This window comes from Petaurus breviceps, unplaced genomic scaffold (assembly GCF_028583685.1).
Source record: "Petaurus breviceps papuanus isolate PSGF00001 unplaced genomic scaffold, PetGlider_PUasm1.0 174, whole genome shotgun sequence".
NCBI lineage: Eukaryota > Metazoa > Chordata > Mammalia > Diprotodontia > Petauridae > Petaurus > Petaurus breviceps.
In genome coordinates, this window is record NW_027185761.1 from 62,225,493 (window position 1) to 62,243,476 (window position 17,984).

At 41.2% G+C, this 17,984-nt stretch overlaps 1 protein-coding gene across 1 annotated transcript; it reads left to right on the forward strand.

Annotated features, from left to right (window-relative positions):
• The first annotated feature begins 12,947 nt into the window (after positions 1–12,947).
• Positions 12,948–15,736, forward strand: NEUROD6 (neuronal differentiation 6). Its single transcript, XM_069084549.1, has 2 exons — positions 12,948–13,292; positions 14,649–15,736. The coding sequence occupies exon 2, from the start codon at positions 14,674–14,676 to the stop codon at positions 15,685–15,687; it is 1,014 nt and encodes a 337-aa protein (XP_068940650.1). The 5' UTR covers positions 12,948–13,292; positions 14,649–14,673; the 3' UTR covers positions 15,688–15,736.
• Positions 15,737–17,984: the final 2,248 nt, after the last annotated feature.

Genomic DNA, 17,984 nt, shown 5'->3' on the forward strand with positions numbered 1-17,984 from the left:
CTGACCTCCTCCACAAAACCGCATGTCTCATTATAGCATGGAGGTGAATCTGGATCCTTGAAGACTCTTTAGGCGGGGCCACAAGTACTGGAAGATTCTGCTAAACTGGAAAAACTTCAAAATGGTTCTAATAAAGTTATTCAATAAACAAGCATTTATTAAGCACCCACTGTGTTCTGAGCACTGTGCTAGAAGCTGTAAATGGAAAGTCAATAATGAAACATTTCCTGTCCTCCAGGAGTTTGCATTCTCTGGATGTGAGCATGTATGGAAATAGAGAAATAAAACAAACCTAAATAAATATAAGGTCATTTTGGGAGGAAGGCAGTAGCATGTGATGAATGGGGAAAGGCCTTATGGAGGAGGTGACCCTTCAGTGAAGCATTAACCTTGTAATTTGAAGAGCAGAGTTTAGGTAAGGAGCATATTCCAGGCCTCAGGGAAAACTTTTCAAAGAAACAGACAGGAGATACAATAAAGTATGTTAGGGATAACAAGGAAAATTTGGCTCAAACATAGACTGTATAAAGGGAATAGAATAAAATAAGGTCAGAAAAGTAAGAAGGAGCCAGGCAGTGAAGGAATTCAAATGCCAAAAAATTCATTTTAATTTAATCCTGGAGATCATAGGAAGCCACTGGGGGTTTTGACCTAAGAGGTCGAACAATCAGTTTCACACATAAAGGAAACTACTTTGGCAGCTTTATGGATGACGTATTGTACAAAGTAGGGAGGAGCCAGGGATGCCAAGGCTTTGTGACGCCTAGCCTCACTCAACAGAAAAATGCTCATCCCCAAGAGGTTGGTCCCAAATGATGAATTCTTTGGTCCTAGGACGCATCTAGTTGGCTTGCAGGTAACTCGCTTGAAACATTTTGAGATAAGGTCTGGGAAACCTGGAGAAAGCTGGTATCAGGGATACATTTTGAGGATTGCCCTCTAGAAGGGCCACATATTTTCATTCTTTCCTTTATCAGATCATAATCTGCTATCCTTTCGCCTCTCCCTAGTCATTGCAAGGCCAAACTCCTTTCTATCATCCTAACTATGATATCCAATCCCTCCACCCTTCAGTTGCTTCCAGTCCTTTGTTCATGCACTGGCTACACTCTTTTCTCTACCGTTCTGATCTTCTGGTGGACCAGTTTTTACACTGTCCTCTAATTTTGAGTCTCTTGCCCCTTTATCCTGTAAAAGATCTTATTCTGCCAAGCTCCACTCTTGGATTACTCCCACCATCTGTTGCCTTCACTCCTACTCACTTGCTGCTCAACAAAAATGGAGAACATTATGAAACTGTGTAGATTGGGTTGACAATAAATTTATGTTACGGAATCTCAACTGGGCTCTCAATGCTGCAATGCAATCCTTTTACACCACCGAAATTGCTTCCTTATCTCCCTTACTCCAGAAGCTTTTCCCAAGTTTCTAATCCTTCCTCAGACTTCCCATGGCTCTCCATGCCCCCACCCTCTCAGCAGAAAACCTCATATTTGACTGAAAAGATTTAAACCTTTCACTAAGAGTTCCTTCATCTTCCCCTGCTGAACTAACTTCATTTGGATTCTGCCTGCCATTATTTTCTTCATTTATTTCACATGAAGATGTGGCCCTTGTCCTTGTCAAGGCAAATATCTCTACGTGCACAAATGATCCCATTCTACTCTGTCTTCTCTGGAATCCTGCCCCCTGCATCATCCATAATGTCATTTCCTTCAAACTCTTCTTGTTTATTGGCTGCTGGTATTTATCCAAACTACTCCCTTCTAACTTCTCTCTCTCTCTCTCTCTCTCTCTCTCTCTCTCTCTCTCTCTCTCTTTCTCTCTCTCTCTTTGTCTCCATTTCTCTCTGTCTCTGTCTGTCTGTCTCTTACACACAAATCAGGTCAAACCTTATCATTTCTACCTTTGTAATAAACTTGCATATGCATTCTCTATTCTGATACAGCCACAACTTGGGTATGGACCTTATAATCTCATACCTAGACTATTTTTTTTTCCTTTTTGGAGGGGGGAGGGCAGGGCAATTGGGGTTAAGTGACTTGCCCACAGTCACGTGGCTACTGTTAAGTGTCTGAGCACGCAGGTCCTCCTGACTCCAGGGTCGGTGCTCTATTCACTGCACCACCTAGCCACCCCATCATACCTGGACTATTGCAGTTTCCTTGTCTCAAGGTTCTCCTTACTTCAATCCATCCTCTACTCAACTGTCAAAATGATCTTCCTAATGAGCAGGCACGATCATGGCACTCCTCCTACTCATTCAACTAGAGTTGCTCATTATCGCTCCCAGAATCAAACATAAAAGCCCCCTTTGGCCCTTCGTGTCTTGGCCTTTTCCTGCCTTTCCAGTATTCTTATTCTATGTCAGCTCTTTTATACAGTGCCACTGTCCTCCTTGCTGTTCTCAGACAAGACCATCTACCCTCCAACCGCTAGGCTGTTTTCGTGGCTGGCCCCATGCCTGGAATGTTCTTCCTTCTTTTCACCTCCTAGCTTCCTTAGCTTATTTCAGGTCACACCTTCCACAAGAAATGTTTCCCAGTTCTTTCTCTCAAAGATAATCTTGAATGTAATTAGTTTACAGTTTGTTTGTACATAATTTTTGCATGTCTCTCCTCCATTAAACTTTGAACTCTTTGAGAGCAAGTACTGTGTTTTGATTTAGGTTTTTTTTTTGGGGGGGGGTTGCCTTGTTTGTATGCTCCATGCATAGTCTATATAGTATATGCTGTATATGTATAGACATACAATCTATATAGTATATGCTGTATGTAGTAGGCACTTTTAATAAATTTTAATAAATAAATAATAAACTGAATGATTACAAGGTGGATTTTGTTTCAGTACAAAATAGTCCCTTAGCTTATTTTTTTTAATGTGGCACAATGTAAAAATTAGAATTAGAAGGAAATGGGAATTGTTAGGGGAGATTCCCTGACTGTATGTAATACTAATTTCTATTGCTATGTGCTCTAGACCACATCAAAGCCCCCATGAGGTAGCAGGTAGATGTCAGGTATTATGAGGTCAATGAAACCATTGATGCAGAAAATAATGTAGCCCTATGCATGGCATTTCCAGCATGTTGGTTCCAGAGAGATAAGCAGAGATTGTCTTCAAGACAAGACATTTGTGGGAAGGTATTTATCCAGACTGTGGATATTTTACTTAGGAACGAATCACCTCTAAAAGTTCAGGCAATCTCCTCTCCATCAAATACACCTGAGTCTTTTAACTTGAAAAGGAAGATGGTAGAATAGAATGTTACATGGTCCTGGCATTGGGGGTTCTGAGTTTGAATCCTCTGACACTGTGATAGTAATGGAATGTGGAGATTCCCCTGTATTGGGCTTGGTTTTCAAATTGATTGTATTAAAACCCAGAGCTTGTTAATCCCACCTGTGGGATGGACTTTTTGATGTGAAAAGAAAGTCCTGAACTGGGAGGAGCTGGTGACGTAGATTTGGAGAGACACTAGAGAGAGGCGGAAGATCTTTTTGGAAGCAGCACCTCGTGGAGAGAGAGAGACTAAGAGAATTGCTGGTGGCCGCTTTGAATTGCCCTGGACTTTTGAGACCTGCCCCCTGAGCTGCCAAGGACTGAGGAGACATGGCTGTTTTGCTGGTACTTTGTCTGTCTGTTTTGATGTTATTTTGCCAGATTTGTCCACTGGTGAAAGACTGTCCTTTTGTTGAAGAAGTCCTGGAACCTGGCTGTTCGCTAAGAAGGCCTGCGACTGTCCTGCAGACAGAGAGTGAATACTGTCCACTGGTGAGGGACAGTACTGTTGTTGCAGGGGTCTGGAGACTGTCCTGCAGACAGAGTGAATACTGTCCACTGGTGAGGGACAGTGCTGTTGTTGCAGGGGTCTGGAGACTGTCCTGCAGACAGAGTGAATACTGTCCACTGGTGAGGGACAGTGTTGTTGTTGCAGGGGTCTGGGAGCCTTTCTGTTGGTTCAGAAGCCCTGAAGAAGGATTTTCTTGTTGTATGTTTACAGAAATCCTGGGAGAGGGCTTTGCTAATGTGTTCAGGGGTTCTAGGACTGTTCTGCAGACAGAGGATGAATTCATGAAGGGACTGGCAATGTATCTTATGGCCTTGCTAAGCCTTGTCTCCCCAGGAACTAAGATTGCTGAGAACTTGCCTCGTGTCAAGATGAAGAAAAGACCTCCATTTGGGTATTAAGTGCTGTGTTCAAACTTGATGTAACTCTGGGGTAGATTCAATTGTGATCCAGGGGTGGGGAACTTTTGACCTTATGTTTGAAAACTAATCTCCATTTGAGAAGAGGGGCTTTGTGGTGGACTTAATTAAGGTATAGCCTAGGGGTGGAGAAGTATTTAGAACAGAGACTTTGTGATTGATTGAATGATTGGAAGGTCCTGGGGTGGGGTAGTACTTGGAGATTATTTAATCACGCTTAGTAAATGCTGTACTTTGAATGATCTGTCATGTTTTGATCTTCTCTGTTCTTGGTTTGTCACTGAATAAAATAGAGAGCACCTATGCTGGTATTTTGAACCTGGGAAGTTGCCTTCTTTTGGTATTACATTACAGACACTTAGTATCTGTGTAACCCTTGGCAAGTTATTTCACCTCTCTGAGTCTTACAGAATCATAGACTGAGAGCTTAAAAGGACTTGAGAAATCATCTAGTGCAATCCAAACAATTTGCAGAGAAGAAAACTAAGGTCCAAAGAGTTGATATGATGTGGTCAAGATCACATAGGAAGTGTCAGATCTGGTATTTGAACCCAAATTCAATTACTCTAATCTAACTCCATTGTCTTGCCACTCTGTCTCAGTTTCCTCATCTGGAAAACCCGAGCAGCTAATTATTTTTTAACTTGCCTTGGTTATAATTGTACCCTTCAAAAGGTAGAGGAAGCAACATGTACAAACTCTAAACCAGATCTGATTCTTACTAATATGAGGAAAATGCTTGCTAGTGGGAAAATGATGATAATATGAGGGATGAGGGAGTGGATCACTCAATCCTAGAGATTTTGACAAAGAAGGATACGAAATCTAGGCACAGTCTGGAATAGACCCTTGATTTTGAGAAAGCAGATTTCAAGTGGTTCAGAAGAGAGAAAGGTAGAAGTCCATGGACTAATATTCAAAGTCATCACAGTAGGGGTTGGAAATGATCAAATCAAATTCTGAAGAGTCAAAAATAAACATTTCTCATTAAGAAAATAGGATGAAGAAGGGAGTATTTGGAGAGACTGACATAGATGCACAGGGAACTCAATAACCATTTTCTGGCTTCAAAAAGATATTGAAAACTTCAGAGTGGTATGGACTAAAGACAGCTGGCCTTATGGGTAGGAAGGCCTGCCTTTGATCTATGCTGGCTCCAGGATCCCAGGCAATTCATATTCTCAGTGCTCTGGGAAGGGGTATCGAACACACCATCACTCATGAGACCCTAGCTAGATTAAAAAGTAGTTGGAAAATACTTTTTAAAAATTGAAGTACAATAGACTGTGTGTGTGTGTGTGTGTGTGTGTAATGCTAATATGGGGTTTTCAAAGTCAGTATATGGCTTCTAGGGATCCTTAAGAAATAGTAGGCAGAGACCAGCATTGTATGGTTCTGTAATAAATATTGAGCTCTGCAAGAATCGTGACAGGAGGGTGAAAAATAGAATGATCTGATAATTACAATGAAAAAAACTGGGGAGAGCAGAAAGGGGGGGCAGTTATTAAAGGTACAATTGGCTTGGATTAGTGCAAACAATGAGGGAATTTGGGGTGGCTAGGTGGTGCAGTGAATAGAGCACTGACCCTGGAGTCAGGAGGACCTGAGTTCAAATCTGGCCTCAGACACTTAACACACACATACACACACACACACACAAACCTAGCCATGTGGGGCAGCCAGGTAGCACAGCAAGTAAGAGCACCGGCTCCAGTGTCGGGATGACCTGGATCAAATCCGGGCTCAGATACTCAGCACCACACCCAGAAATAACTGGCCGTGTAACCTTGAGCAAGTTACTTAACCCTTATTGCTTAAAAAAAAAAAACCTAGCCATGTGACCTTGGGCAAATCACTTAACCCCAATTGCCCTCTGAAAAGAAAAAAAATAATTTTTTTAAATTAAAAAAAAATGAGGGGATTCTGTGAAGTAGAGACAGTATTCAAGTTCTCACTGCATATTTCTGCCGGGTTAGAATCAATTGTCATAGTTTACATAATTATAACTTCAAATAGTGCAAATTTGAATACCTGCCACCACTTCAAAGGAATCATTCATTATTCGCACTAATTAGGACCCAGTCGCAGTTTCTGGGAGGTGAGGGCAGATGTTCACCATGGATGGGATGTTGATAAGTGACAACCTGAAAAAGGCAGATCTATTCAGTTGTGGCTGTGCCCTGATTTCTCTGACAAGCAGTGTAGTCTTTGAACCCAAAGCAGCAGAACAGACGACAGCTAACCCAGGCTATGGCCACGCATAGTAAGAAAGCACCTGGCTGTTTTTGATGAAGTCAAGTCACCTGCTCTGGACAAGGATGCTCCATCACTGGAGCACTGACAGTTACTGAAGGAATCAGCAAGTGTGCCTCCTGACCACTATCAGTGATACTTACATAATGGTGGAAGACAGGCAACATGCAAAAGATTGGAAAATGGCAAATGTATTGATCTTCCAGAAAGAGAAGAGAACAAAGTCTTCAGAATATTATATACCACATATATATGGTACATATATATGTGTGTGTGTGTGTGTGTGTATTTGGCATAGAATATATACCAAATATTATATACCAAATATATTATAAACCAAAGAAATCTGCTTTCACTCCTGGTAAAATTCTAGAAGTGGCAGATATTTAATGAAAATATATCTAGAAAGAAAAGAGTGATTACAAAGAGTCAGCATGTCTTTATCAAAAGCACATCATACCAGATAAATATTATTTCCTTTGCAGGTAGGGTCACTAAACTGGTAGAAGAAGTGAATTCATCTCATATGATCACATTTCATAGTTGGTTGAATTTTGTTACAGTCAAGAAAAGGCATAACTTTCATAGATTTATCAGGGTCAATAACTCAAACTTTTTTTCCTTAATAGTATTTTTTCAAATTACAGATAAAGATAGTTTTTAACATGCATTTTTGTAAAATTTTGAGTTCCAAATTTTTCTCCCTCCCTCCCCTCCCTCTCTCCAAGATATCAAGCAATCTGATTTGGTTATACTTGGACAATCATGTTAAACATGCTTCCACATTAGTCATGTTGAAAAAGAAGAGTCAGAACAAAAGGGGAAAACTATGAGAAAAAAAAAAGTTAAAATAGTATGCTTCAATTTGCATTCAGACTCCACAGTTATTTCTCTGGATGTGCTTAGCATTTCCCATCATCCTTTCAAACTGTTTTGGATTATTGTGTTGCTGAGAAGAGCTAAGTCCATGATGGTTAACCATTGCACAATGTTGTTGTTGCTGTGTACAATGTTCTCCTGGTTCTGCTCATTTCATGTAGGTCTCCACAAACATTCATTAAGCACTTAGTATGTGCTAGACATTATACTAGATTCTGACAATGCAAATGCAATAAGAAAGAATGAAAAATCCCTGTCCTATAAGAGATTCTACTAAAATGGGGAAAAGACACCACATAAAAGAAAGCTTAAAAGGGTGGGGAGACTTCAGGGCAGGAAGGTGAGAATAGGCTTTATGAAGAAAGAAGTCCTTAGTGTTTGGAACAGAGCTTAGAGGAATGAAGGAGAGAAATAGGACTGACCTCAGCACACCTTTTAAATAGAGTTTCTAGAAAGAACTGACCAATTTGAGGTAGAGATCACAGGGTTTGAGGGATCTTCTAGGGTGAGGAGGCTAGTAGATCCTGGTGGGGCATAGTGGAGAAGGAAGGCAGAAGAATTAGGAGGGGAATCCTGAGAGGAATGGGGAGTATGGTTTAAATGACAGTTCATAATTCAGAATATTTTGGACAGAAAACAAGCAGGTTGGAATTTGTAAGCCACAAGACTTTTTCCTCTGCTGAAGCTAAAAAGATATATTCCATACAAGTATTATCCCCAATGTGTGTGTATATGTGTGTGTGCATACACATATACATATGATATATATTATATAGATACAGAGTAGAATTAGTAGATAGAGAAGAGCCATCTTTGGAATGATAAAGACTTGGCTTCTCTGGTACATATTCATTGTGGGGCCCTGGGCAGTTAAACTTTCAGTATCACCAAGCTTCTATCTTCCTTGATAAGTTGCAGATAATATATTTATCTTACTTACTGGAATTACTTTCCCAGATTGATAATATACCAAGTTTGGATTTGCTCAACCTATCTCTTTCCCCTCAAAAATAGATTCTTATACAGTAATGACAAAATATTGTGACAAACCAAAGTCTACTCCCAACATAGGTCTAAACTGTAAGATAGCACTTGCTTTCAAATCATTGTAGGGCAACTACATTAATTCTTAGCCTTCTTTTTTGAGGCAATTAGGGCTAAATTACTTTCCCTAGGTCACACAGCTATAAATGTCTGATGCTGGATTTGAACTCAGTCCTCCTGACTTCAGGGCTGGTGTTCTATCCACTGAAACACCTAGCTTCCCCAATTCCTAGTCTTTTTTGTTTTTTTTATTTTTTGCCTTTTGGAGGTAAATTGGGGTTAAGTGACTTGCCCAAGGTCACACAACTAGTTTTTGTGTTAAGTGTCTGAGACTGGATTTGAACTCAGGTGCTTCTGACTCCAGGGCTGGTGCTTTATTCACTGCACTACCTAGCTGCTCCTGAGTTCCTAGTCTTCTTAAAAAAAACTTTTTATTGTGAAATGAATCATTGAAAAAGAAGATATTTCAATATTCAGAGAAATTTGATCCCATAAGAAGTTATAAATGTTAATCTTTTTAAAGCTATTATTATATAACTATATGATATAGTATTATACAACATATTATACATTTACAAGTTCAATGAAGTAGAAACAAAATTTCACACACAAGGAGTCAGAGAATGGAATTCTAGATAATGAAAGGAACTTCCAAAAATCTGGTTTGCAATTCTGCTTCTGTTGGCTATTTAATGGCTGGGTCACCTTAGACAAATCATATAACTTTCTGAACCACCTTCAAAGCATAGTTCTTATAAAAGACTTACATGCTCTCAACTGTTACCTAAATTCAAACTATTATTATCCTGAGAATGTAAAGGGGGTGTAGTGATTTGCTGTTATGGCAAGTGCAGGCATCCAAATATTTACTTTTAAATGATCAAAATTCTGTGTTGTGTTAGTCAGCAAGTAACTGTCCAGGGTACTGAACCTAAGCCTCCAAAGCTTTAGAGCCATGGCTACAGATTCACCTTAAACTCCAAGAACAATGGTGTTGGAGAGGAAACAGATGGAGATCCACCATCAAGGAGGCAGCAGGTCTCCAGCAGGTCTGGGAAACCATGCTAGGTCTTCATGGTAGATCATGATTCTCTCATTATTCTGTTTTCTTCTGTCCTTTAAAAAAAAAAGATGTAAAATCTACAATTTGTTACAATCAGAACCATTCACCAATAAGAAAAATTTAATAGGAGATGATAGAATCTAATAGAAGGTGATAATATATCTTCTTATTTTACTGAAAGGATCCCTTTTTTAAAAAAAAAAAGCAGCTCACATTTTAATTTAGAGACCTGGCTTCTGTTGGCTTACAATTGGCTTCAAATGTGTGTCTGAGAATTGTTTTCATTTCCACTGATGAGCAAAAGCAATTAAAGCAATGAGTTAAACATTTTACCCTTTTGGAAGACAGTCAGACAGGTAGAAAGGGAAGAAGGAAGGAAGAGAATAAAGGAGGGAAGGAGGAAGGAAAGAAGGAAGGAAGGAAGAAAAGGATGGGAGGAAGGAAGAGAGGTAGAAAGGAAGGAAAGGAAGAAAGGAAAGAAAGAACAGAGGAAAGGAAGGAAGGAAGAAAGAAAGAAGTATATTTTATTTTTCAAACTATATAAGCTTTCATGTCTTCAAATTAAAGAAAGTGCATTAATTTAATACTCAAATTCTGATTTCATTTTTGTTTTGTGCATTTACCTTGCCATGTATTCCTCATAGAGATTAATGCAGCTATTATGGCCTATGCTATGAATGCATATTAGCAGCAGTAAACATTACTATATCCTGGATCTATAGGAAGAAAAATCCTTTTGCAAGAGCCATGTTCACTCATGCTCAGAGCCAGCATCATTCATGCTTACTTGGTTCCTTTACCTTAAGGTCAGAGCTCTCCCCCACCTATTGAAGAAATAAAAGAAAAAAAAAACACTAAAAAGTCCCATTGATGAATTTACAAATCAGACTCAAAATGATGCCCTCCCAAAAAATGTTTTTCTCTCAAGGGCTTTTTTCTCATTTTTTAAAAAATTAAAATCAGCCACAGTTATTTCTCATCTTTTTTGTCTGAAGAGATAAAGAAAAACAATCTAAGCCCTATTTTTTATCTCAGCTACATATGTGGGAGCTAATGAGTTTCCACAGAGAAAACTAGCATCATGGCCCCCTTTTCTTGGGTTTTGTGGAACATTTCTGGGCGTGCCTTGAGACGCTCTTGAGTTTGGGTTGAGTCTGCAGGTTTTGAACCGAATGCTTTGGCCAGGCCAGTTTACCAGCCCCAGTGAGTGTCTCTGGTGCCCTTTGATATTGGAAGCAAAGCTTACCTCAGAATGAGGGGGATATTTGCTTATTGCATAAAGAGCATCTTTTGATAGAAGAACACCAAAGCATTCCTGTTGACTTTCTTGTTTATTTTTGGAAAAGGATGTTAATGAAAATAATAGAAGTGTCATATTCACCTTCTTATAAAACTCAAGCTGCTTTAGTCATGTGTGTTCCTTTAAGGGTATAAAGTAAGCCTACCTCTTCCTGACATGAATTTTTGTCTTGTGGTATTTCATTTTAAAAATCATTTTCTGATTTAAAAAAAAAAATGGGACAGAGACATAATAATAGAAGTTGTCCAATTGTTGCCTTGGGGCCATAGGTCCTCATTCCCACAGTCCTACTTCCTCTTCTGAAAAGGCCCAGGCCAATGTGAGCTCCATTTTTGCAGACCGATGGATGCAGAGCTGTTTCCAGCCTGGGAATGTGCTGCCAACTTGGATCGGGTGTGAGTTAAAGCGGCTAAGTTATAAACCTCTCAAAAATGGGATTTATAAAAGGGAGTGAGCCTGAACTCAGCCTCCACTGATCCAGCTTTGCCAAGGATTACTTTAATACGAAAAGCATACTCTCTCACTTTATAGAAAGAGATTACTTCGTTGTCCAACAAACAACAAATGCTGGGTTTATTTTGTGTTATTTAAAAAAAAACTTTTAGGTTTCATGTTGCTTTGCTGATAAGGCACAATCTGTGATTCAGGGGGCAATTCTAAAATTAAGTGTTATGTTTGTGTGTGTGCATATGTGTGTGCGTGTGTGTACATGTGCATGTGTGTGTTCACACACCAGGTGGACAGAAGTAGAGGAAGGTGGAGTTAGGCTTGTTTTCCCAGCAAGGTTTGTCTAGGAGTCTTGTCAGTCTCCCTTAACTGTTTCTCTACTGTTATGGATGATAAGAAACCAAAAATAAGGTGGGAAAGAAAAAGATTACAGTGTGTGAAATAAAGCCAATGAAGAAAATACAAAAAGGAATGCCAATAGAAGAAAAAAGAGAGATTTGAAAACATACCCTTTGAGGAAAAAAATGTTGGTAGTTGAAAGAAAAAGAAAATCACTCTGAAATTTCCCAAAGGCCAGAAAGATTAGTTTTAATAATAATAGAAACAATAACAAAATGCTCAACAGAAGGCAAGGCAGAACTAGGCAAAGACCTGAGTGACAATTTGGTTCATTCTGCCTTTGCAGGAAGGACTGCCTGCCTGCCAAAGAGAGAACCTGCCAAGTTGAGAGTGAGATGAAGGGACACTGAGAGATGGGAAGAAGTGCAAACCCCCTTGTCTCAGGCAGGCGAGAGCTGAAGAGAGAGTTTGGTACATTTCAAAATGGACTTCTGGGCATCTGCATCATATTTATGTATTATTGCTATTATTATTATAATTATGTTGTAGACATTCATGTATAAGTTGTTGAGGATGCAGAGAAGTGGAGGAAGGGGGAGGTAGAGTAGCATCTGAGGCTATCGTTCACAGTCCCCAGATGGGAAATCTGTCCTGTTATTCTAAATTTCAGGAATGCATTGAAGACTTGGATGTTAATGAAAAGGAATCCACATGCTCCCACAAACTACAGATACTCAATAAAAGTGAGATGGCCAGGGTGATTTCTTGCACTTACACTAACCCAGGTCTTGCCGTCATCAGTATTACTGCTGTTTCGTGATTTGGGGTTCCTTGTTGCGTCTCTTCTCACCTACCCAGGCAAGCAGGTGCACAGATGGCATATGATATAAGAAAGGAAATAGTTGGACAGATAGAGACAGAGACTCAGGGGGAAAGAAGGAAGAAATCAAGGAATGGAGGAAGAGAAAGAAAGAAAGAAAGAAAGAAAGAAAGAAAGAAAGAAAGAAAGAAAGAAAGAAAGAAAGAAAGAAAGAAAGAAAGAAAGAAAGAAAGAAAGAAAGAAAGAAAGAAAGAAAGAAAGAAAGAAAGAAAGAAAGGAAGGAAGGAAGGAAGGAAGGAAGGAAGGAAGGAAGGAAGGAAGGATGAAAAAAGAAAGAAAATGGAAAGAGAGAAAGAGGCACAGAGAAAAGAAAGGGAGCAAGATTTTTTAAAAGTCTGAGCACCCCCACCTCAAAAATGCACACGCGCACGCACACACACACACACATTCAAACACATTTTAAATAAACTGCAATCTTAAGAGCTATGAAAGTTATATCTACAGACAAGGGTTAAGCCCAAACCTGACATGTACCTAGCTCCATGGATTGCCTGTGAATCAGAAGCAGCTCCAGGAGAAAGGTACCTACTGTAGTATGTGAAATGCTGGTACAGATTTTTTTTTTTCTATCAGTCTAACCTTCTGTGTTGATACATGAATGCTGGTACCCACTTACAGGGATGCCAGATGATCAGTGCAGAATGAAGGTCCCAAGAGAAAGGATCACATGTTTTTCTCTGCCCTGTGACGTCACTAGCAGATGGCATGGGTACCAGCTCTGGCAGTTGGCATCAATGTCACTTTTTAGAGATCAATGAGATAGTGCAGAGATCCATACCCAGATCTAGAGACTCCAGGAGACGATGCGACATTCGGACTGAAAAGATTTGGAAGACAAAAAAATGAACACTGATTATTGAATGACATTAAAACCTAAGGTAATAGAAATAAAGATCTATTTCCATGGAGGCTGGCTTTGCATGCAAGTATTTAAAGATACAGTCTCATTGTCTTGTATTAGATAGATGCTTATGATTACCTAAAACTTGTCTTGGTATTTTATTCTCACGATGTAATTCTTGCATACTTTCACTGCTATTATGTAACATTGTAAGTGTGTGGACATTACTAGGAGTTACTGTGTGTGTGTATGTGTGTGTTGAGGGGAGGGGTCCGGGAGCGGGGTGGGAAGGAAAGGTTGCTCCTTTTAAAAGTCGCTGTTTGTATATTTGCTTGTTTGAAGACTCAAAATGTTTTCCTGCTCCCCCAAAAGAAAACAAAAAAAAAAAACTAAACCAAAAAATAGGGAAAACAAATTCTTTTCTCCTTTTTCAATCTGGGTTCTGAACACACGTGCACAATTGCCGTCTGACTCCTCAGCCCATCGCTGTCAGATATTAGCTGGAGGGAGACTTCGGAGGCTAGTAGAACAAAAACCCTGGGAGACTGTTTTTGGTTGCGGTTTTGTTTTGGTTTTGTCCAGGATGTTTTGAAAGCAGAAAAAGGAAAAACTGCAGTCCCAACATTTTTAAATGCAAAACCAGTTAAACAGTTTCCTTTTAGGAAAAAATAATTAAAGGACAATTTGATTTCCTATTATCATACAGTCCATTTCAGGTGAACCCATTTCTTTATTTTTTTGTAGCAGGAAAGGGGTAACTCTTTTCTGTACATTTCTTACCTGATCAGAAGGAATTTGTCATTTTAAATTGTCTTGAATGAAACCATTGCCCTCTGAAGCCTTGCATTCCAGCAGTAATTTGTCCAAATCTAGAGTTGAATAATTTAGCAGATAAAGTTAAAGGGTGGAGTGATGGAAACCCAGCATTTTCCTTTCAAAACAGCAGCAACAACCTGGTACCTCTTTGCATTTTTGCACCCAGGGGGATTGGATTAATGAAATTCTTCATTGCTATATCATGTTTTGCATTTGCTGGGATTCCACAGTCAAATTTGTGGGGCTAAAAGCTGGTTTAAAATGCAAGCTAAATGAACAAGGGAGGAGAGGAGTGGGAACGATGTTTGGTTGTTTTTGTTTACTAACTGTTTTACTTCTTACTTCGGGTAAATTTGTGTTATGTTAACCTGAGATATTGCATGGATCAGTGTTCCCATCATTTTAGTCTGCTCAAACTTAAATTTATTTCAAATGCAGAAAAAAATGTCCATTTAGGCAGTGTTATATTTTTTAAAACAGTCATTTCCATGCATTTATATAATCTGATAATTAAGCAAATGCTTGTATGTAAGTAGGAAATGAAAACACTTTAAATATTGTGCTGGCATTTTTTCAGGTCATTTAAGCTTGTAGAGAGAGCCATGCTAACACTCCCATTTGATGAGTCTGTTGTAATGGCAGAGCCCCAGATGTGCAGAAAGTTTTCCAGAGAAACTGAGGACCAAAAGCAAACTAAGAAACCGGAAAGCTTTTCAAAGCAGATTGTGCTCCGAGGGAAACACATCAAAAGGGGCCCTGGAGAAGAAACAGAAAAAGAAGAAGAGGAAGATGACAGAGAAGAGGAAGATGAAAATGGCTTGCCCAGAAGGAGAGGATTGAGGAAAAAAAAGACCACCAAGATCAGAGTGGAAAGGGTCAAGTTCAGGAGGCAGGAAGCCAATGCCAGAGAAAGAAATCGGATGCACGGCCTCAATGATGCCTTGGACAATTTAAGGAAAGTGGTCCCCTGTTATTCTAAAACACAGAAACTGTCTAAAATCGAAACTCTGCGCCTGGCCAAAAACTACATTTGGGCCCTTTCAGAGATTTTGCGAATTGGCAAGAGGCCGGACCTTCTCACGTTCGTCCAGAACTTGTGCAAGGGACTCTCCCAGCCAACGACAAACTTGGTGGCAGGCTGCCTACAGCTCAATGCCAGGAGTTTCCTGATGGGTCAGGGTGGTGAAACTACCCACCACACAAGGTCACCCTACTCCAGCTTCTACCCACCCTACCACAGCCCTGAGCTCAGCACACCCCCAGGCCATGGAACTCTGGAGAATGCCAAGTCTATGAAGCCCTACAATTACTGCACTGCTTACGAGTCCTTCTATGAGAGCACATCCCCGGAGTGTGCCAGCCCTCAGTTTGAAGGTCCCCTAAGTCCTCCCCCAATTAACTATAATGGGATATTTTCCCTGAAGCAAGAAGAAACCTTGGACTATGGCAAAAATTACCATTATGGCATGCATTACTGTGCTGGGCCACCCAGGGGTCCCCTTGGGCAGGGTTCCATGTTTCGGTTGCCCACAGACAGCCACTTCCCTTACGACTTACATCTGCGCGGCCAATCTCTCACCATGCAAGATGAATTAAATGCAGTTTTTCATAATTAATGAGGAAAATGAAAATAAACAGTGGTCATTCACCTCCCCCGTCTCATTAAGACAAAGCAGATGCTTGGGCCCTGTGTAACTGGCACAACTCAGTTGACGGTGTTCCCTAGTTTCGAAAGTGTGGTTTCAAATATTGTGACATTTTCTATGTAATAATAAATCTCTTTTCTTATGAGGACTTCTTTTCTTTTTCTTTTTTCTTTTGATTTTTTTTTAATCTGTAAAGCACTGTGATTTTGTTTCAACTAGGCAGTTGGGGGGTTGGGGGGTTTGGTCATTTGTTTTTCATTTTAAATTAACTGAATTTGTTTGAACAGTATGTCTAGAGAAATACTGTGGAATAAATACCTGCACACAGTCGAACTTGATGTCTATTTCGATTGTACAGTAATTATACAAATGCATGTTATTAAAAGTGGATAAATAAAATCATGTATTTACAGTTATTAGGAATTGCATATGCTATAACCTGAGGGATCAGATTTTCCTTTTTAGATCCACCATGTCACTAAGCTGACAATGAAACTGGAAGATGTAACTGAGGAGGAAGAGGAGGGTGGAAAACAAGGCTTTTTCAACTGTGCAGTTTTCCTTTTCTTAGAAGGGAAAACCACTTATGGATTCAGAAACCATTCATTCTTCTTAAAATATTTGCAAATGGGACAGCAAGACATCTGACCAAGCAGGCGGTGGCAGGATTTTTTCGTCAGGCATCTCCGCCATCCCAAATGCTCAGCCCGGGCTTGCTTTGTGTTTTCCAGCCTTCCCAAGGACAGCGTGTCATCTGGAGTCATGTGTCAACTGTGTTTTCCCACTTCATATTTTGAAAGCATTTAAACGGAAATGTTCCACCTTTTGGTAAAGCACACCTATTAGCTGTGATATTTTGCAGAGTATTTGTGATTTCAGGGAGCCCAGCTGCTGCTTTCTCTTTCTCCTCACAGAGACGCTGCTAATACATTTTTAAGGGGGAAGAGTAGCTTTGGATTTGGATTTCTAAAGCCTGGCAAATAGAGACGGTTTCCTGGGGCTCTGGGGGGAGTTCCCAGGTAGCCCAACTTAATCTGGGAAGGGCCTCTGGGGTTAATCTGGGAAGGGACGCTACTAGCCTCCTTCCATGAGGTCAATCAGGCCACTGGAAAAACAAGTCTGGGGGCCTGGGAACCCTCTGCTCCAAGGGGAAAGGGGGTCACGACTTCGAGAAAGCCCTAGAGTGACGGACTAAGGAGAGGAGCCTGTCTTCTACTCACTCCGTTTTAAGTAAATTGGCCGGATTAGAAACCGTGGTTAAAAGTTTTCAGAAAGGCCAAGTCAAAATGGGTTTTCTTCAGCCTCTGGGCCCACCTGATCCCCCAACCCGTCACAATAAACATCGGGTGGAAATTAGCTGGCCTAAGTGACCCTTTAAGACTTCGTTTAGGTGTTTGCCACCAAATGGTAAGCAAGAAAGGCTGAGGCCCTGGTACAACTGGGAGATAAGTGGATGGGCCCAGGGAGGGGCGGGGCAGGGGAGGGCGGACCCCACCCTAGCCTAAGTCTGCTCCAAGTCCAGCGCAGAGAGCCACTGGAGACCCCAGCTGAAGTGTGAGCGGTGCATGTCCTGGGGAAACCGAGGCAGCCTCCAGGCGAGTGAGGAAATCTAGCGGTATCTCCCCTTGCTCCTCCACGGCTACGAGGCAGGCAGATGAAAGATCTGCCGCCCGGGGTTGGATTTTACCAACATCCCTATCCTAGACCCCCGGCGTCGCGTAGCGGGCCAGGCAGTCGGCCTTAGTTGGGCCAGAGCTCCGCTCGGGAGAGCAGCCCGAGCTCCGGACAGCCTAGAGAAAAGGGGTTGGAGAAAAGGGGGCAAGGCTGCCGGCAGGACAGGACGGGCTCTAGGGCGTCACTAGGAGCCCCCAGCCCAGCCTGGGAGGGTTGGAGGTGTGAGATGCGGTGTAGGGGACCGGACCCTGGTTCCAGCAGCCTTCCCCCCCCCCTGGGATTCTCCCAAAAGTTGAAGATACCAAGGACCCAAGCCCTCTTTCCAAGGCTCAGTCAAAAATTGGTCCCTTCGGTCATCCCGCTCAGGCGTCCAGGTCTAACCGCCTGGACCTAGAATACCCCGTGGTGGCACTGGGGCTTGAGAGGGCCGACTTGGAGCTGCCGTAGAGGTACAAACTTCCCGAACCAAAAGGGGACCGCCTCGTACCAAAATGGGAGGCCGCGCCTACCCTGTAATGGGAAGGACAGAATTGGGGTAGGGGGTGGTTTCCTGGCCAGGAACAGCTGACCGGATGGGATGGAGTGCAGCGGGG